Source organism: Castor canadensis, chromosome 10, assembly GCF_047511655.1.
Source record: "Castor canadensis chromosome 10, mCasCan1.hap1v2, whole genome shotgun sequence".
Taxonomy (NCBI): domain Eukaryota; kingdom Metazoa; phylum Chordata; class Mammalia; order Rodentia; family Castoridae; genus Castor; species Castor canadensis.
Genome location: NC_133395.1, coordinates 55,050,177 through 55,072,201, shown reverse-complemented (window position 1 = coordinate 55,072,201; position 22,025 = coordinate 55,050,177). Strand labels below are relative to the sequence as shown.

The window sequence follows — 22,025 nt, the reverse complement described above, 5'->3', positions numbered from 1 at the left end:
ATTGAGAGTCAAGGACCAAAATGTACTTCTTAGCTACATGATAAACGGGCTACGAAAAACTAAGTCAGGTGTGATGGCACATACTTATAATTCCAGCTTCCCAGCACTTGGGCAGCCGAGGCAGGAGGATCTCATGTTTGAGGCCAGGCTGGTTTACATAACAAGTTCTAGGCTAGCCTTTACTACATAGGGAGACCCAATCTCAAACAGCAAAGAAAAACAAACTATAAAATACTTTTTTATAACAGGAGCAAGTTTAGATTTTTACATTCGTAAAATATTCAATTAAGTACACTGAAAAAATGCAAAAGACAAATCTCCAAATACTATTGTGCCAATGCTGTTGACTGATCAGTATTAGAAAAAACAAAACAAAAAAACCCAGGAGTTAATTTTTCTTTCATGAAGTTTTTAATAAGCTACTGTTTTTTACATATATACTAGTAATTGTAAAAAGACAAATGCTTGCTACCAAAATTTAAATACTGTACAATTTGTGAAAAATATAAAATTCTGCTTTTAAAGACATTTAACCAGGAAATGGGAAATTTCTAAAATGTTTAAGTGAACACTAAAAACTTTTACTAAAGTCAGAAAGTTTACTATTTTAATTCAAGCCTTTATCTACATAGCTTTAAATAAACCTTAAAAAACATTTTCCAGTACATATAAGGCTGCTAAAAAGAGTACATGATGGGGAAAAAAGAACTGTGCTAGAATGTGGACTCCTGAAGAACAGGGATACACTTCTTTTATTTTTATATCCCTGATTCATAGTATGATGCCTGGCTCAAAGCAAGCATTTTCTTGCTTTGAATTGAATTGGGAGAAATAAAATTTGGTCCAGTTTTTGCTCCATTTTAAGCTCTGTATCTGAACTACCTGGGCTGCTCTTGGTTCTGGCCTTTGACTTTAAGATGGCTAAGGTAAGCCAATATACATTTTCTGGACATTTGTTCTTTTTTCTTTTCTTTTTTGGCAGTACTGGGCTTTGAACTCAGGGCCTCATACTTGCTAGGGAGTTGATGTACCATTTGAGCTACTCCACCAGTCCCCAATATACATTTTCTATATCGAGCTTCTGATAGGATTCTCAGGTCCAAATTGTCACTGAGGTGTGACTTTTTTCTTATGTGGTCTGATTCTTACTGTCTCAGGTCACAGTTAACATTAATGTGAAAATGCATTTTTCAATGCAAGATAAATATGTTCACAGGAATGAGAGGAATAAAAGTCTAATTTTTTCCTATTTTAAATAACAGACACATAGCATCTTAAATTATTACATAATTAGCATTTTTTAGACATTGAACATAATACACTGTATTATAATGCAATATGGTAGGTTTCCATTTTTGGAAAAAAATAAATTTCACATGAAAGAAATTTATTTTAATTCACATAAAATACATTTAGAATAAATCTAAATTTTGAGTATTGAAGTATTAGAAACAGAGAGGCTTTAAGAAGTGTAAGTCTCCATTCTGTCCAAAACACATACAAAAAAGCTTTTACAATTATTGATCATCACCTCGTTGCCTTAAATTTCTAGATTTTCCATTTTCAATTCTTCTCTTTTTGAAGACTGGGGCCACTCCATCTGCTGCAACTCCAAGAGAAGTGACTGTTTTTTCTTTAAATACCACTTTTGTTTTCACAATATCAGCTTCTGAAGTTGCTACATACTCATTTTCAGTGCTTGGAAGTTCCAAATCTACTTCCTCACTGGAACAGAAAACAAAGATAAAATCATTATTTGATAGAGTAAGACAAAATATTCCTGTGTAACTCACCAGCCACTGAAGCCCAAGATCACCTTTCTAATGATAATGTATAAATTTAGAAAGTGGTCATTTTAGAATAGTAAGCTTTTTTAAAATACTGATCTTATGATTTTGAGACTTTGAGCTCTTGGTAAGGTAGACACATGTTAGATAAAGTCTCATTCTTTTATTTCTGTTGCACAAAGGATACATCATCTCAGAAAAATGCTTGTGTTTATATATGATAAGCAGTATAATTAGATAGATAATTTTTCCATGGTCTGACAAGGACTCTGAAGCCTTACCTAACACAAGACGAAAACCATGGAATCTCATTGTCATAGTGCATGTCAATGTTCAATGCTATTCAATGTTTGCCTAACATCTCTTTTCTAAACTTAAATCATCTACATGCTTAGATGATGCTTAATCAATTGACTGGCCCTGCTATCAGTACTAGGTTAACTTGAGGCTATCATGGTATCCTATTGTCTAGACAGTCAATTATGAAAGAACAAGTCATATTACACTCATCAATCCCATCCATGAGATTTTTTAAACATAGAGCAGAAAGATCATTATGTTTAATTCTTTCTCTAGTGGCTGAGAATATATGTGGTTGGAAGCTACATATCATCTATTTGGAGAAAGGTGTTCTGAAAGGTAAAGAATTAAGCTGGTTTGCAGAGAAAACCAGAGATGGGAGATGAAGAATTTGTTGTGAAACCACATGCTTTCTAGGACTTTTCTTAGTTATGTTAAAAATATACAATGACTGCCATTTTTGTTTGTTTTACTTTTCTGTTTTCCCTTCAACTGCCAGCAATGGCTGGTGCTTTGTTTTTGGCAGTACTGGGGTTTGAACTCAGGGCCTCATGCTTGGTAGGCAAGTGCTCTACCACTTTGAACTACTACGCCAGCTCTGTTTTGTGTTCGGTATTTTCGAGATAGGGTCTCTTGAACTATTTCCCTGGGACTGGCTTCGAACTGTGATCCTCCTGATCTCTGCCTCCCAAGTTGCTAGGATTATAGCTGTGAGCCACCAGAGCCCAGTCATATCTGGCTTTTTAATTCTTCACCTTTAATTCTTATTTTCTAAAAGAGGAAACTGAGGCTTAGAGAGAAATTAAATGACTTGGTCAAACCAAACTGTTATGTACAAAGGTTGAAAAAAATGTTATTCTGTATAACACTTGAGGAAAGAATGGCAGAGTTACTCAAGTGGTAGAGCACCTGCCTAGCAAGCATGAGGCCCTGAGTTCAAATCCCAGTGCCTTCCCAAAACAAGACAAAACAAAACAAAACAAACAAAAGTTGGAGAGGCAGGCGCCAGTGGCTCATGCCTGTAATCTTAGCTACTCAGGAGGCAGAGATCAGGAGGATTGTGGTTATAGGTCAGCCTAGGCAAAATGAAAGCAAGACCCTATCGCAAAAATGCCCAACACAAAAAAGGGCTGACAGAGTGGCTCAAGTGCCAGAACTCCTGCCTAGCAAGTGTGAAGCTCTGTTCAAACACTAGTACTGAAAAAAAAAAAATCCAAAAACCTAAAAACTTGAGAAATAAACAGTAAGTCATAATGCTTTAACATTTCCTTAAGGACTAAGAAGGGGATATATTGACAAATACAAAAATAAATTTTAACCTTTGAGAAAAATCAAACAAAAGTGAAATAAACCACTTTTTGTCAAACTAAAAATATTTAAGGCTGTCAGTGTGGCTCAAGTGGTAAGGCACCTGTCTTGTATGAGGCCGGTAGTAGTACCTAGCTCAAAAACACAAAAAACGGGATGGCAGAGTGGCTCAAATGGTACAGTACCTGCCTAGCAAGTGTGAGGTCCTGAGTTCAAACCTTAGTACTGCCAAAAAAAAAAAGTTAAAAAAAAAATTTAAAAGCTCAGTAATAATTAATGATTACAGGGAGTGTCCAATGGGATAGGAACTTTCAGAAACTGCTGATGAAATTCACAGTTGGCTTGCTTTCTGAAAAGTAATCAGGCACTGTGTATTAAGATTTTAAGCTTGACATGGTGTTACAGACCTATAATCCTAGCACTTGGGTGGCAGAGACAGGAGGCTTGAGAGTTCAAGTCAGTCAGGCTACCAGAACAAAACAAACCCAGTGTAAAATATTTATAATTTTTAAACAGGTAATCCACTTTTAGAAATAGTCAGAAATATACACAGAAAAAGACATAATAATCAGAGTTCATTATAAAAAGAAGTATATGAAATAAATGTCCAGCAAAGAGAGTAGCTGAGTAAAATCAAGGTATATCTGAAAGATGAAATATTATATAGCCATTAGAAGTAATGTATACTAAATTTTATCATAACAGGAAAATATTAATAGTGTAAAATGGAAAATTAAAAAGACTGGGAGAAACACTTCAAATAGTTAGTATTATTGCTGGGTATCTGAATAATGAAGTCATTTTATAATTCTTTTCCAAAAATATTTTATAATATGTATAAGTATATATTTTAATCCTTAGGGGGTATATCCCTTAAGAAGCTATGTGAATCTATTATGAAATTGGACATAATCCATCATATATTAAATTGTCTGATGAGGCTAAAATTTATTAAGAATGGCTACATAGTGTATTTATCACAAGGATTACAAAAAGAAATCTCAATTTTTTTAGTTACTTATTTTTTTGTGGTACTGTGATTTAAATTCTTGGCTTCAAGCTTGCAAAACAGGCACTCTACTGCTTGGGCTACACCTCCCATCCATTTTGCTTTGGCTATTTTGGAGATGGGGTCTCTTGAATTATTTGCCCAGGCTGATCTCACATTGTGATCCTTCCAATCTCAGCCTCCCAAATAGCAAGGATTACAGGCATAGCTACATTATATCATACTTAGGGAATTAATTCTAAATTGATTGGTATTTAGAGCTGTTCAACACTTTTATTACTCTATGGTATGAAAAAAATGATCTTTTCATTAAAGGACAGTTTTCTTTCTTTCTGTTTTTTGGTTTTTTTTTTTTTCTTTTTCTTTTTTGGTATTGGGGTTTGAACTCAGGGTCTCACACTCGCTAGGCAGGCACTCTACCACTTGAGCCACCCCTCAGCCCCAGCCTAAGAACACTTTTAATAATAATTCATCACTGTAAAAGTATACACAAAGCAGACATCTTTGTCTGAAAGCATTAATACTTTGAAGAGTAACTGCTTTTCTCATGTAGATACTTTTTTTTCCCACCTGAAGATTTCTTAAAGCATTAAAGAAACACTGGAATGTGACACCAGAAGTAACATCTTCCTGTTATGGTATAAATGTTCCTAAGAGATTTGAACAAGTAAGTTAATAATATAAATCAGATAACATCTTTCCTTTGATTTTGTTTAACTGATAACAAACTCATGTTTTTAAAAAATTTTTGAATACCAGCTTAAAAACTGAAGTGTACAAGCCACTTCCAAGAGAATAACAAAGCAAAGCTTCTATTGGAAGATGCAGATTTTGTTTCTTGGGTAAAATAATGATGGTGAGTATAAGAATGTACATGAGTATGTGAATACAGTCAACAGAAATGCCATGTTTTGTCAGGAACTAAAACAATTCTAAGCTTACTTTAAAAAGAAATGAGCTATACTTTTAATGAGCACAGCATCCTTGAAATTAGTGTCTGCAATTTATGGGAGAACTGGGATGTACAATATTTGTAGTAGCATTGGGATTAAAGTTTCAAGTACTTACTGAGACTCAACCTCTTGTTTAATTTCTTGCCACTCTCCATATGGGTTTGGTTTTTTAAGGGTTTTAGGTTTTTCTTCGTTTGGACCTGGTGAATTCTGTTTTTGTATACATTTTTCTTTCTGTATTTCTGGGTCAGTTCTTTCATCACTATTTTTATTTTTTTCCTGAAATGTAAAAGTCAATAACACACTTCAAGCACAACTACCAGGATGAAAACAAAATTTAACTTCTTTAAAAAATCATGTTACAGATTTATAAATAGTACATTAAATCACTTAATAGCTTAAATTTGCACATGACACAAAAAATGTACATGGAAGAACTTTAATGCTTGATCAAGTTTTTTATCATGTCCAGAACTTTAATACATTATGTTCAATGTTGTTCTTTAAAATAATATAACATGATCCCTATTAGTATCATCAGTTCTACAATTAATGACACGTAAATTGGCCTTTTTTATTCTCTTTTCTGTTTTCTCACCTAACATACATATCTAATAACGACCTCTCTTTATATTGTGCCCCTTTTGAACTTAATATCATGTCATCAGAATCTTCTATATCTATTATCTATTTAAATAACTCCTCCAACATATAGAAGTCTTTACTGAACTCCATGTTCACTTTCAGGACACTGCCAGAGCCTCACTGGCCTATACAATTAGCAATTCTGTGCAAATTAGAAAAAGATTCCTTTGGTGTAAAAGTAGCCCCCACCTGTAGAAGCCCCTGGATAGCATCCCTTTACCTGGGATAACAAAGCCCTTTAATCCAGTCCAGCAAGTACATCACGCACTGGATTTAAGCCTCTTTGCAAACCGTACATCCATGGTTGGCCTGCCTGGGATACTGTTTCCTCTGTAATTCACTGAATGGATGTTAACTCATCTCCTCAAGAGGCTGGTATTACATGACTAGGGGGTAGTTTCCAGTTGTGACCATGACTTTCTCTCTTTTTTTAGGGGGGATGGAGTGGTGCGGGTAGCAGTTCTGGGGTTTGAATTCAGAGCCTCGTGTGTGCTAGACAAGTGCTCTTGAGCCATGGCCCCAGCCAGTTTTGTTTTTGCTTATTTTTCAGTAGGCTTACATGCTTTTGCCAGGGCTAGCCTTGAACCTCAATCCTCCTATCTCTACCTCCCACACAGCTGGGATTAGAGGTACGCACCTCCATGCCCAGTCCACAAATTTTTTAATAAAACATTTTTACTGAGGTTTAAGAAGTTAAGACAGTTTATACTTTTTTTTTTTTTGGTGGTACTGGGGTTTGAACTCAGGACTTCACACTTGTGAGGCTGGCACTCTACTGCTTGAGCACTCTGCTAGCTACTTTGATTCTTATGCAACAAAGATCTCCTTTGAGGATCACATCATGTTCTATACTATTTTCTTCCATTCTTCCTTATATCATCTACTGACCTCTGGCTACTACTCTATACTCACTAATGACTTTAGCAAGTCTGGCAGCATTTTCTATTTAAACTCCTATTGTCATCCTAGTACCTTAAAGATCTTTAGCCCTCTTGTGATCCTCAAAACCAATGACTTCGTCCTTCGCTATGTTTCAACACCTATTATTAAATCTTTTTCCTTACAGATAGCACTTGGCACATAGACGGTAGTAAAATACAAAACCTTACTTCTACTGTACCTTCCATCCAACCCCATCTCTTAATAATTCTCTTTGTGTTCTGAGTTTGTTGGTCTCTTCTAGACTTCTTGCAAGCAGCTATGCTCACCACTATTAATAACACATTATGTCCTTTAGAATCTCAAACCCACAGGGAATCACTTTAAACATTCCTTTACTAGTACCCTACTAGTCTTTGCTCCTACGCTTGTCTACTGCAACACAGATCTACCCAATCATTTGTCCCTCTGCTTTTAAACTTGATCTGTCAAGCTACCAAAAAAAAAAAAAAAGGAAAAAAAAAATCATAGCAGGAGCTTCCACACTGCTTAGTAATTTGTCTCCAATTGTGTCTATTCCCAGTTCTCTTAGTGCTTATTCCAAACAAATATTCTGCTATATAGGGCTGATTAAGTAATGGTACATTCATACCATGCACTATTATGTAACCGTTATTATGGCAGATAAAGGTTTATACCTCAGTGGCACAGTGTGTGCTTAGCGTGCCCAAGGCACTGGTTTAACCCCCCTCCCAAATTTGAGTGCCTGAATAAAAAAAAGTTACAGAACAATAAACACAAGGTGATTCTAGCGATTTTTACTCGGAGGAGGCAGGATTAAAAGTAGTTTGTTGTTTATCTGTATTTTGCAATTTTTTTCAACGAACACATGAATTTTGATAAGCGAAATTAATAAATTTCTATCCTAGGCTTGATAATGAGTTACCTAAATTTGACTATGAATATTGTTAGCTGGCTACTACACCATGGGCTTTATTGTTGCCTCTCTACAAAGTAGATATATCTTTCATCTAGGTCCTATTAAGATTTATGGAGTAGGTAGAAAAACAATGACAAGATCTTAGGTGTGGCCTGGGAATAGCTGCTGTCTAGAATCCTTGATGTTTCTACATTTCTCAGGCCAGCAATCCTCAATCATGGATCAATGCTATGATGTGTCTTCTTTGCTTTGTTACTTGGGTTCCTGAAGGTCACAAAACCAGTACATCTACCAATACCGTAAAAACATCTGTTTTTATGCTGAGCACACTGCACTATCTACTGTCCTCTTGCTTGGTTCATTTCCTCTCCCACTCTAGTTCAGTGATGATTTTAACCCATAAGTGTTGCCAAAACTCAGCAAGCACTGTTAATATCCACCCCACCTTTTATTTGGGGAGAGAAGGAAGGGTTAGAGACAGGATCTTCCTGTGTAGCTCACCCTGGACTCAAACTTGCTATCCTCCTGCCTCAGTCTCCTGAGTGTTGGGAGTATAGGTGTGAGCTGGCACATCTAGCCAATATTGTTTGAGAATGAGAAACTGAGGGTAAAAGGCATGACTTTCAATTTTCTCTCTGATATCCACTCATTTACAGTCATACATTCCTACAGAAAATGAAAACTTTACCTTACAGGCAAGTTTATTTCTTGTCTAGACTAACTTATCCAACTGTTCTTGTCAGCATTCTCTTCTTTTTCCTATGAAGTTCATCTCCACAAAATCTATCATTAAGAATCAATACCAGGGTGGGGGCAGGGAGGAGAAATGACCCAAGCATTGTATGCACATATGAATTATAAAAAAATTAAAAAAAAAAAAATCAATACCAAGCCACTATACTATCATCTAACTTGTTTTTTCTTTTTCTTTTTGAGACAGGGTCTCACTATACAGTGCAGGCTGGCCTTGAACTCATAATTCTGCCTTAGCCTCCCAAGTACTGAGATTACAGGTGTGTACCATTAAACTCAGCTTCCATTTTTAATTTTATAGCCAAGCCATACCTACACTGTAAATCATTTTTCACCCCCTATAATCTGGCTTTGACCACCCAAAAATCTAGGATTTCATAACTGCCAAATTTAGTGGACAAATTTTTTTTTCTGAGTTAATTAATCTTTGATATAGTTTACTCTCATTTGCCTTCCTAGACATGAAATTCTTTTGCTTTTCTGCATACCCTCCTATCATTCTTCCTCCTTCTGTCTTGGGGGCTCTTCTTTCTCTGCCTTCTAATTAAATGTAATTAAATATTTAATGTTCCCCCATAGTTCCTTAAGGTTATTCTCCTAGGTTATCTCACCTGTTCCGAGAATTTAAACCATTAGTGTGCTGAAGATATAAACTACTACTTCTAGTGTTGATAGGCAGAGTGACCTCGTCAGACAGCTCTCTGAATGTTAGAGGATCCTCAAACAAAGAAGTCTAAAATGAACTTTGTCTTGCTCTCAAATTGTATCAGTAAATGATAAAACCCTTTATCCAAATGCCAAAATACAGTACCCTTCTCCCTGCCTTGTCTTTTATTCTAAGATACCCAGTAGAGGCCTGAAGTGATGAACAGTACTAAACCCTTTCCTACAGTAAAGTTTAATTTATAAATTAGGCACAGTAAGATTTACAATATATTGTAATAAAAGAGTTCAACATGCCACTTAGAATGGCACACAATTAAAAACTTGTAAATTATTGTTTCTGGGATTTTTCCATTTAATATTTTCAGACCTTGGTTGACCAAGGCATAACTGAAAACATGTAAAGCAAAATTGAGTATGGGGTAGAAAAACAAATGTATCTTGGCTTTATTTCTACCTTATGCCAGAAGACTGAAAAAGGACTATGTATTCTTTTTTTAACAAACTGATAACTTATGTAAAAAGTAAATCAAGAACCTACCTTAAACTTTATTTTTAGCTTTTCTCTTTCTGCAGAGATATCTCCTTCTGCTTCCTGTTCCCCACTGGAATCACTAAGTGAATCTGAAGATTTGGATTCTTCTAGGGTGTCAAGTGACTTTTCATTGGTCTTACTAGAAAGCACATCACCAGTATGTGGAATGAAATCATCAGGTTTTTCCCATTTGGATTCTGCTCAACAGATTTTAATGGTAATGTTATTCAGTTAGCAATTCTACTCAGAACTAATTTCTATATAACACTTTCTATCTTTTACAAGTATTAATTGATACCTATTTTACAGTACTATTTGATGAAGAAGGTAAGTAAGAATTCTCAAACTTCTTATTTTCATGCCTTTAGGAAACCAATTTCAAGGGCTTAGGAGCATGGCTCAAGTGGTAGGGCGCCTGCCTCTCAATTGTGAGGCTCTATGTTCAAATTCCAATACCCCCAAAACCAACCAAACAAGCCAAAAAACACCCCACAAAAAACCAAACAGAAAATCAGAAATTGATTTTAAACACCTTGAATTTTGTTTTGAATTTTTTAACTTTAATGAACTCCAATTTATGAAACTATTGTAAATAATTTCAGCTTTTGTTTCTTTTATTTATTTTTATTATTGTACTGGGGATACACTGTGACATTTACAAGAGTTCATACAATATATTATAGTTCACCTTCTTGAACACCTTGAATTTACTAAATGAATAAACTACAACTCCAGTGGGAAGAGTGACTTGAGAATGGGTGATAATTTTTTTTTTTTCATTTTTCTTTTATTATTCATATGTGCATACAAGGCTTGGTTCATTTCTCCCCCCTGCCCCCACCCCCTCCCTTACCACCCACTCCGCCCCCTCCCGCTCCCCCCCTCAATACCCAGCAGAAACTATTTTGCCCTTATCTCTAATTTTGTTGTAGAGAGAGTATAAGCAATAATAGGAAGGAACAAGGGGTTTTGCTGGTTGAGATAAGGATAGCTATACAGGGCATTGACTCACATTGATTTCCTGTGTGTGGGTGTTACCTTCTAGGTTAATTCTTTTTGATCTAACCTTTTCTCTAGTTCCTGGTCCCCTTTTCCTATTGGCCTCAGTTGCTTTAAGGTATCTGCTTTAGTTTCTCTGCGTTAAGGGCAACAAATGCTAGCTAGTTTTTTAGGTGTCTTACCTATCCTCACCCCTCCCTTGTGTGCTCTCGCTTTTATCATGTGCTCATAGTCCAATCCCCTTGTTGTGTTTGCCCTTGATCTAATGTCCACATATGAGGGAGAACATACGATTTTTGTATTGGGGTTTGTACTCAGGGTAACACATTTACTAGGCAGGAGTGTCCACTGCTTGAGTCACTCTGCCAGCCATTTTTTTGTCTTGGGTATTTTTGAGATAGGGTCTCTCAAACTATTTGCCTGGGCTAGCTAGGATTGTGATCCTCCTGATGATTTAAATGAATTCAATTTACTGTTTTTATAAGTTGAGGGAAGTTTTGATTGAATTCTACTGCCATCAAGTGGTTCATTGGGCTTTTAGTAAAATGAAATCATTTTACTAAATGTAGTGTAGTTATTCTCCTTTTAGTTTAATAAACAACTGCAATTTTTTGTACAACTAAGACAGATTTAAGAGTGAAAAGGGCTGCTGTTAATTTCACTTAAGGTAGGTATCAACCAAGCTCATTCAGAGAAACATATAAAGTCCCAAAATTAATATATGTAGGCAACTAATGAAAAACATTACTTTCCCCTAAATATATTTCACACAAGTAACAAAAAGAGCTTCCAAGATATAAATAATTAGGGCTGGCGGAGTAGCTTAAGCGGTAGAGTGCCGGCCTAGCAAGCAAGAGGTCCTGAGTTCAAACCCTACTACCTCCATAGAAAAAGATATAAATTATTTATTAAGTGCCTACCATATGCCAGGTATGGTATGGCATCTGAGAACTTATAGATATCTGACCCTCAGGACCCAAACAGTACATGTTGACTGTCTCTTTTCACTGAAGAGTGAGTATATGCTCAGAGACTTTACTGGTATGAGAAGAAGATGTGCACTGAGCTTAGATCTAATTTAGGTCTAATTCTAAACCCTATTACATCACAACATTATTTTATCTCTATAAAGATTCAGTACTTTAATTTTACTAGGATAGAAACACTGCTGTCATTGGGCAAGCTAGGTATCTGCCTGGAGGCTAAAAGGCCTCCAAATCTTTCTCCCTGAAAGATTTAATGCTATGTAAAGGGCTTTGTATAGTAAGAATAAAAACAAACAAAAAACCCTACCTCTCCCAAGTTACATCAGTACTGTAGCTATTCTGGTAAATTTAACTGCAGTGGGAAACCAAGCACAGTTACTTGAAGACTAGTTTCATGAAATTAGATAAAATACTCATACGCAAAATACAATAATCAGATACTATGCATGCTTTACATATACTTATATAAAAAACATTAAATCAGGCAAGGAGAAAATCTGACAATTCAGTCACTACTAAAATAGCTTCAGTTTTATTTTTTAAATAAGAAAAAAGGAGCTGCATGAGTGGCACAGGAGGCTGAGGCAGGCGGACTGTGAGTTCCAGGCCAACCTGGGCTACACAGTAAGACTCTGTTTCAACCCACTTTTCTCACCATCCCCCCACCCCCCCCCAAAAAAAAAAAAGGGAAAAGAAAGTTGGGGAGCTAGGGATGTAGTTCAATGAGAGTACCTGCCTAACATTTGTGAAGCCCTGGGTTCGATCATTAACATGGGGAAAAAAGGTCAAAGGAAATGACTATTTCTAAAATTATTATTTAAAAAAACCCAGTAATTTGCTGGCAGAGTAGCTCAAGAGATAGAGCACCTGCCTAGCAAGCGTGAGGCCAAGGTCGAACCCCAGTGCCGCCAAAAAAAAAAAAAAAAACCAAAAACCAAAAACTAAAAACCCAGTAGTTTTAGGGAAAGCCGAAGATTCTCTTTTTTAAGTTTGCAAATGCTTTATCAATTGAGAATAACACTAATAATAGACAGAAGTCTTTTTGCTTTTCCACTTTTTTTTTTTTTTTTGGTGGGACTGCAGTTAAACTCAGGGCTTTGCACTTGCAAAGCATGTGCTCCACTATGTGAGGTACAACTCCAGTCCATTTTGCTCTGGTTATCTTGGAGAATGGGGTAAATTATGCCCTGGCTGGCCTCAAACCATGATCCTCCTGATTTCAGTCTCCCAAGTAGCTAGGATTACAGCTGTGAGGCATCAGTGCCCAGTTGGAAATGTTTATATGGAAGTTTGAAAGTTCAGATGATTTACCAGCATGCCAATAAGCAGTTGAGAACGTGAAGATAATCCAAGGTAACACTTACCTCCTGTTTCTGTGTTATAGTAATAGCTATAGCCATCTTCACTTAAACCTTCTACCCAAATGGCATTCACAGCTGACTAATAGGAGGGGGAAAAAAAAACCAAACCACAATTAATTGAAAATAGTGTTGATGACTACACTTTGAATTTAAGACAAATTTAGCCACCCTTTCTTTTCCACCTGACGCCTGAAAGATTAGGGGTGGTGATATAGACCATGGCCAGGCAGCCTGGCTTTTGCTAATTGTGTACCAACTCTCAAGCAGAGAATGTCTCACCTCTGAGCCAGGAATTCCTTCCAGGTGGTCAAGCACATGTGGGTAACAAATGATTGCAAACCAACTAATATTTACCCTACACGGGGTTTTGGACATAATCCCAGTTTCATCTCCACCCAGCCTTCTAACAAAAGGATCATAGGAAAAAAGGAATGAAGTTGGGAGAGTGGGGAAAGGCTTATTTGGAAGTAAATTTTTTTAACAAAACACTAAAATGTTGAATGTTCTTCAGTTACCTTTTTTAAGTTTCCTTAATGAATGTTTCCTTAACAAAACACTAAAATGTTGAATGTTCTTCAGTTACCTTTTTTAAGTTTCCTTGAAATCCTTCAGGTTTCTCCCACTGAGATGCTTAAAGCAAATAATATTACATTAATAAAATCTTTTTGCTTAAAAAAAAAAACACTCCAAAATTTAATTTGGCAAAAATTTATAACATAATCATTGTGTATAAAACACTATAGAAATAGTTTAAGACATAATTGAAAAATGAAAGAAGCAACATATACATCCCAGCAATATTACGCAGAAGAATACAAGTGAATGCTATGCAACCAAGGAGCAATGACAAAATGAAGAAACAGAAGTTACTGGGACTTCCACAGGAATTACTAGAGCCATGAAGAGCTTCTCTTAAAGACTTCATGGAATGGAAGTTTATTTATCGCAGAATTATATAGAGTAAAAAAATCCCAGTTATCAGTTTTAAGGAAACAAAAAGATGGCTTTGATATTCCTGCTGAAAAACACCATTGTTTACTTTATTAAAACTGATATGACACTAACATGAAGGGGAAACTTTATCAATCAAGACAGCTATATAAAGGGCTAATGGAGTTGCTCAAGTGGTAGAGAGCCTGCCTTGCAAGTGTCAGACCCTGAGTTCAAACCCCACGACTGCCAAAAAAAAAAAAAAAATAGTAATAAAGAAAGACAGCTACATAAAAAAGAAATCAGTTTCTGAGGTAGGTGTGTTCGTGCACAACTCCAATCCCAGCACTCAGAAGGATGAGGAGTTTGAGGCCAGCATGGGCAACAAAGTAAGACTTGTCTCAAAACCAAAACCAAATTAAAAAACAAAACAAACAAAAAAGCAGTTTCTGACTCCCAGACTGCTTCTGGAGAGAAAAATCTCTTTCACAAGGCATTTTATTTCAAGGATCCTAATTTATGAAGTGAATTTGAAAAATCTTATTTCAAGTTGGGTGTGGTGTTTCATGCCTGTAATCCCAGCACTTGGGAAGTGGAGACAGGAGGAGCCTGAGTTTGAGGTCTGTCTGAGCCATATAGTATGTTATCAGGACAGCCTGGGCCATATGAGACCTTGTCTCAAAAATAAAAAAACAAAGTCTTATTTTTATATAAAATGTTTTATTAGTAGTACTACTACTGAAAGTAGTTCATATTTTTAGATTTTATTGGGAATATATGTAGCTTTATCTTGTAAGAAACCCATTAATAAGATTTTAAAGATTGACAGAGTTATGATAAGGACACTTTTTTAAAAAGGGCAAATAATTATTTAAACTTTGTGGCAAAAATAAAAATTAATAGCTTTTCATTGCTTAACATGTTCCAATATTAAATAAGAACCAACACAACATCAGCTGTTCTGTTCTTCTAATGGAACTATTCTCTACTAGCTTTATGCACAAATGACTTACCTCCTGTGATAAGATCATAATAGTAATGGTAACCCTCAGAAGTTAGGCCTTCTACCCATCTACCCTTTGAAGGATCTTTTTTTTTCTTCTTCTTTTCTTTGTGTTGACTTGATGCAGAGGTGGGTGGTATAGTAGTAGTTATTGGTGATATGCTTGGCTCTGGAATTTCTAGAAAAAAAATGAGAGAAAGGTAAAGTAGTCAAAATAATGTCACTTTTTTTTTTTTTGCTGTCACAAAATTTTAAAAATATTATTGCTGTCAAAAGCCTGATGAAATCTAATACAGTAAGTGCACAACTGTAGTAACAGGTACTTGGCAGGCTGAGGCGGCATAATCATGAGTTTGAGGTCAGCTTGAGCAACAAAGTGAGATCCTATTTTTTTTGCTTTTGGTGGCACTGGGATTTGAACTCAAGGTTTCGAGCTCACAAAGCAAGTACTCTACCCCTTGAGCTACACCTCTAGCCCAGCTTTATTTAAGAAAAAAACCTGGGACTGACGGAATGGCTCAACAGGTAGAGTACTCATCTAGCAACCAGGAAGCCCTGAGTTCAAACTCCACTACCTTTTTATTTTATTTATTTTTGCCTGGAGCTGGCTTATACCATGATCCTCCTACCTACCAGATAGGGTTTCACTAACTTTTTGCTCAGCCAGGCCTGGAACTGAGATCCTCTTGAACTCTACCTCATGCATAGCTGGTATTACAGGCAAGAAACACCATGCCTAACCCTTATAAATTTTTAAAAGCACTTTTGTTTGAACTGTACTGTTGTAATTTTAAAGAAATATATATCCCATTTAGGAAAATGAGGCTATGAAAAATGCTTTATAAAATCATTTAAATGTAAAAAATATAAAAAGATTTACTTCTTTTTTTTGGCAGCACTGGGATTTTGAACTCAGGGCTTCACACTTGCCAGGCAGGAAGTCTACCACCACAGTCACTCCACCAGTTTTTTGTGATAGGGTCTCACAAACTATTTGCCTGGCCTGGCTTGATCCTCCTGATCTCTGCTTCCTGAGTAGCTAGGATTACAGGCATGAGCCACAGGCACCTGGCTAAGATTTACTTTCAAAGGGCAGCATAATAAAATTTCTCAATTCATATAATTGAAGAGATAGCTTTTCAACTATCACACGTTAATTCTCCACAAACATAATTTTTCCTATCAAAATGCTTTATCTTCATGGAACACCCCCCTTCCCAAACCCTTAACTACCAATATACAGAATTTTGTTTTCTTTCTGCAGTACTGGAGTTTGAACTCATGGCCTACACCTTGAGCCACTCCACCAGTCCTTTTTTTGTGATGGGTTTTTTTGAGATAGGTAGGGTCTCAGGAACTATTTGCATAGGCTGCCTTTGAACTGTGATCCTGATTTATGCCTTCTGAGTAGCTAGGATTATAGAAGTGAGCCACCAGTGCCTGGCTTCAAAGCTGTTTTTATTAGAGATTACAGAATACCATTCCACTTTGACTATTCCAACTATGAAGTATCAACTACTGAGATCTACTGTATGCTTGGATTAGAGACAATGGATTTGTCGTGGAAAAGACAGTCACAGAAACTTCCCAGTTTACAGCCTACATTTAATGACAAGACATAGATCTGAGTTAATGTCTTTTACCTGGAACTCTGTTACCTTCAAACCCTCAAAATAATCTACCACCTAGTAGTTAAGTCAGTTAATTTGTTCACAAAAGGCTAATTTGCTATATATTCAACCATATAAATAAGATACAATTCAGTTGGGCCAAATGGAGAAAATCAAATATAATTATAGTGCAAGTTTTTTTTTTTTTTTTGGCGGGACTGGGGTTTGAACTCAGGGCTTCATGTTTATAAATCATGTGCTTTATTGCTTGAGGCACACCTCCAGTCCGTTTTTCTCTGGTTATTTGGAGATGGGGTTCTCAACTATCTGGGCTGGCCTTGAATCTTGGTCCTCCCGATCTCAGCCTCCTAGAAGCTAGCATTACAGGTGTGAGTCACCAGCCAACAAAGCTTATTTTTTAATGAACGATGTCTTTAGCTGAATAAGAATACCTAAAAAATAAAAATCTCAAGGTGTTCAAAAATGAACCACTCAGCTAGGTCAGAAGTAGGACTAGGTAACTGCATAGGTAGTATGGTTGACATGAATGAAGGTATTAATAAAGAAGCAGCATTAATAGCTAACCAAACTGGAGGTGAGGCTGAAGTGGTAGAGTACCTGCCCAGCAAGTGTGAGGCCCTGAGTCCAAACCCCAGTACCACCAAAAAAAGAAAAAAAGAAGGGCTGACTCAAAGGATGCCTGCCTAGTAAGCATGACGCCCTGAGTTCAAACCCCAGTGCTGCCAAAAAAAAAAAAAAAAAAAAAAGAAGCAAACCAAGCTAGGAATAGTGGGCAATGCCTATAATCCCAGCATTCAGGAGGCTAAAGCAGGCGGATTCCCTGGGCTAACAGGGAGATCCTGTTTCATCAACAACAAAGCAAAAACACAAAAAAACCCAGAACAACAACAACAAAAACTAAAAAGCATGAGCCAAACCCTGTAGTCTAAATAGGGCTATGATACATAATAAAAGCACTAAGAAGCCAAGCGTGGTAGTGCACACCTCTAATTCAAGCACTTGGGTGTTAAGGCAGTAGAATTAGGAGTTTAAAGCCAGCCTGGGCTATAGAGTGAGATTCTAGCTACTTAGAAGCTGAAAATCAGAAAGATTTTGATTTGAGGCCAGCCTGGCAAAAAGTTTGTGCAGTGGTGTGTGCCTGTCACCCCAAGCTATGCAGGAGGCTCAGACTGGGAAGACTGTGGTTTGAGGACAGTCCAGGCAAAATAGTTCATGAGACCCTCCTCCACGCCCCCCAATCTCGGTGGGAAAAAAAAAAAAAAAGTTGGGTACCATGGTGTGTGCTTATCATCCCAGCGATAGTGGGAAGCATAAAATAGAAAGATTGCAAGCCAGACCTAGGCAAAAAAGCAAGACTCTGCAGAATAACCATAGCAAAAGGGTGGAGGTGTGGCTCAAGTGGTAGAGTACCTGCCTAGCAAATGCAAAGCCCCAAGTTCAAATCACGTAACTCCAAAAAACCAAGAGCAAAACAAAAATCCTGTTGAGAATATAGCTTGAGTATATAATCTCTCTTTTTAATTTTTTTTTTTTTTTGGCAGTACTGGGGTTGAACTCAGAGCCTTGTACTTCAGGTACCCTACTTTTTGAGCCACAACCCCAGCCCTAACCTCTTTATAAGGCTCATTAGCACGACCTCTGATGATCTTTTTAAAACATGCTTGGTGCTTTTTTACCTGATTCTAAGCCAAGTCTTTTTAGATCCTCTTGGTATGCTTTCAGGGCAGCTGCCTCCATTGCAGCAAACTCCTTGGAAGCCTTTTCTTCTTCTTTTGCCTTATCCAGGCTTTTCTGTTTAATCTATGTAAGATACATATAAAAATGAAAGTGAGATAAAGGACTGAAATATATACAGAAAAATTAACAAAGAATCAATTTAATTTAAATTACCTCACTGATCCTCTTTGCCACATTTTCCTTATGATTTTTTCCTCTTTCATGAAATTCAACACTCTTGAACATGAAAATAAGAAAAATTATATATCATAAAATTCACAATAAATACAGTTAATATAGGAATGGAACATAAAGTTAAAATGATGGAAGGATAAAGCTTGATTAATTTTAATTCAAATTGGTCCTGTTATCAAATGATGCTAGGGAACTGAATCCCATCATGCTTTTTAACTAGATTTCTTTTGGTTCTTCAATAAACCAAGTGCCATATTAATGGGAGAAAAACATAAGGTATCTTTTATACTGATCTAGTGAATATGATTATATAACATGTACTCAAGATACAAAGCCCAGCATGGGAAAATTTTTGGGAGAGCAGACTGTGGTTTCTAGTCAGGATTTTGTGCTTGCAAAACAGGTGTTCTACTGTTTGAGCCATACCTCCTCTCTATTTTGATCTGGTTATTTTGAAGATGGGGTCTCAAGAACTATTTTCCTGGACTGGCCTTAAACACAATCCTCCGAATCTCAGCCTTCCAATTAGCTGGGATTATAGGCAGGAGGCACCAGTGCCCAGGTGAAAAAAAATTTTTAAGAAACAGCTCTTAACATGAAACATCAAAACCATCAAATCTCTAGAATTTTACTGTTCTATTTGCTACTTAAGATGTAACAGTATGTTTAAATCCCTAGTCCTCCAAATTTTAAGAAAAGTACACATTTAAAAATTTCTCAAGCAGGGAATAGTGGTACATGCCCATACTCCCAGCTACTCAGGAGTCAGAGATTAGAGGATTGTGTCTGAAGTCTGCAAACAAAAATCAGGAGACCTATGTGAAAAATAACTAAAGCAAAAAAAGGGCTAGAGGCATGACATACGTAGTAGAGAGGGCTTAACAAGCACAAGGCCCGGAGTTCAATTCCCTGCAATGCCAAAGGAAAAAAGTTCCTCACAGAAACACATTTTTATCTTTTGACCTAGCAATTCCATTACTGGGAACTTATTCCACAGCTGTGCCTGCACAGATAGAGAGTTATATATAAGGGTATTCACTGCAGCATTGTTTGTGCTAATCATCCCGTGTCCATCTACAGGAGATTGACTAAATGAACTATAGTAACTTCCATGGGCTTCTCTAATTGGAAAAAAATAGGTGACTTTGTGTATTGACATGGAAAGACCTTCAGGATATATTGCTCAGTTTTTAAAACCGTGGTGTAGAAAAGTATATACAGTATGTTACCTTTTTATGTATGATGGAATAAGAACCTATTGTCTGTATGTACATGGAAATGATGGAAGGATAAACAAGATAAAACAACATGGCAGAATGATGGTCACTGGATGGATGGGGACAGGGACGGGTGAGTGAGCATTCTTATCTAAACAACCAGAGTGTTTCCCTAAATTACAAGTGTCTTGTTGCAAGCAGTTAAATTCCTGGTAAGTGCTGCAAAATAAGTTCTGTCCATCAAACCTTGTGTGATGCATTAACTGAGCTATTGTAAAATATTACTAGGAATTCCACTTCAAAGTATGATTTTGTGAAGCAAATAATCATCTCTATTTCTCATATATTAGGTTTCCCAAAGTTGATTACACACAAAGATTAAAGGACTATTCAAAATTAAATTAATTGTTTCTAATTAAAGGTTAAATCAGTGTGTATTAGCAACTCAAGAGGATGAAGATAGACTTTACTGGAAGGGATTATTTACTCTCGATAACTCATAAAATTCATTTTAGTGCCTGGGTACCTCAAGGGAAAAATGACTTTCAGTGATTTGTGTGGTTTTAAAAAGTCAGGCCATTTATTGGTAAGGATAGGCTAACTAAATAAAATAGTCAAGAACTTTAGCAACTATTCAAAAAGACCAAAACAGAACAGGGAAGCCCCAATCCAAAAATATTATAGTTTTTTTTTTTTAATTGGTGGTACTGAGGCTTGAACTCAGGGCCTCACAATTTAAAATCAAGATTTATTAAGGGAATACAGCATTGTCAAAGATGGAACTGTTATTCTTTTATGCATCCACTTCTGACAAGCAATGGAATTCTAACACTTACACTAGTCTTTATGCAGTATGTACATAGTACTAGGACATGGATGAGGGGAGAAAAATCAGCAGTGTGCTTTTTATGTCCCCGATGTTGGATTTAGACTCTAAAATACAGTATTAATGTGCTTAACAGAATTGCTATTTCTGTATTTCATAAGGGATTAATGATGTTCTTTCAAATTCAAAGTCTGCATCAAACAAAAATCTACACTAATGTTCTTTTTCTACTTTTACTTTTCTTTTTATATAGCAGTATTACAAACAACACCATTGTAAGGTAGATGCTTCATAAACATGGAGGAGATTACCCACTTATTTCCTCAAAGGCCACAGAAATTACTTGGCTTGATAATCAAATTTATCTTGATAAAAAGAAGCTCACAGCTTTCATAAAGGAAAGACAGGCCAATAGGTATCTTTTTTTGTGTTCAAGAATCAAGAGCAACCTATACAAAAGTGCTTTGTAAACCGAACTTAGATCAAAAAGCAGCACTTCACAGGGACACGGTATTAGTCTGACAGTAGACTCATCCATCATACAGGCCTATTGTCTGCGATCCAGCACTTGCAGTAGTCACAGAATTTCTTTGGTTGTGACTTCCAGTAGTCGGCCCTGAAAAAGGGAAAACACATTTAAGCTCAAACTTTAAAACGGTTAAAATTTTGCATGGTTTACATCTTTTTAGCGACTGAAATACAAGCGTTGGCCAGTGAATCTTCACAAAAGCTCCGTTTTAATATATGTGACTGAAGCAGTCATTGGAAATTCTGTTGCCAGTAAAGTAGAAAAAGGCCGGATTTATTATAAACCACTTTAAAATAAAGTAACTGAAGGAATAATGAACATCCCAGAAAAACATCCTTTCCGATTTTGTGGTGAATGATGCAGCAACGGAGGCCTGCAGAAACTCAGAGTTTGCTTTCAACTAAGTTATTTTCACCAAAACAACAAAGCATAAAGACGACGCTGGGGAAAGGCTCTCAGTCGATGCGACTGGTTTGAGCCTTGGGATGGGAGATGGAAAGGCCAAGGGCCACAGACCGTGACCAACACACGAAGTCACTGGGCTTCCCAGCGGGCAGGGGCGGCGGCGCGGGCCGAAGCCCAACACGGAAGTGCCGGCGCCGGGGCTGGAGGGCAGCACCGCGTCCGCGAGGTGCGGGAGAGGCGAGCCGGGCCGCCGGGGACACAGCACCCCGCTGTTCAGGACCGGGACCCAACTCACATGACCGCGCCAGCCGCTCCGCGCGCCGCCCCGGCCTCCTGCCTGCCCGCCTGCCTTCCTTCCCGGGGACTTGCGGGCGCCGCTCCGCTACGGGGGCCCGCACGGCTCAACGCGCGCTCGGAATCTCCGCCCCCTAGCGGGGCGGTCCTTGCGGCTCCGG

At 37.1% G+C, this 22,025-nt stretch overlaps 1 protein-coding gene across 1 annotated transcript; it reads right to left on the bottom strand.

Annotated features, from left to right (window-relative positions):
- Window positions 1-388: 388 nt before the first annotated feature.
- Wbp4 (WW domain binding protein 4) lies at window positions 389-22,022 on the bottom strand. Its single transcript, XM_020171828.2, has 10 exons — window positions 21,866-22,022; window positions 21,180-21,252; window positions 18,573-18,635; window positions 18,359-18,482; window positions 15,062-15,229; window positions 13,702-13,748; window positions 13,122-13,197; window positions 9,779-9,969; window positions 5,473-5,636; window positions 389-1,725 (listed from the first exon to the last, which is right to left on the bottom strand). Coding segments are annotated over exons 1-10 (1,116 nt in total). The 5' UTR covers window positions 21,868-22,022; the 3' UTR covers window positions 389-1,517.
- Window positions 22,023-22,025: the final 3 nt, after the last annotated feature.

Bases quoted from the DNA above. Each gene is read 5' to 3' on its own strand.
- Wbp4 (XM_020171828.2), bottom strand. The intron at 13,198-13,701 runs GTAACTGAAGAA...CCCTCCTATTAG, and splicing joins TTCAAGGAAACTTAAAAAAG to TCAGCTGTGAATGCCATTTG. The intron at 9,970-13,121 runs GTAAGTGTTACC...TCTGTTGAGCAG, and splicing joins CTATAACACAGAAACAGGAG to AATCCAAATGGGAAAAACCT.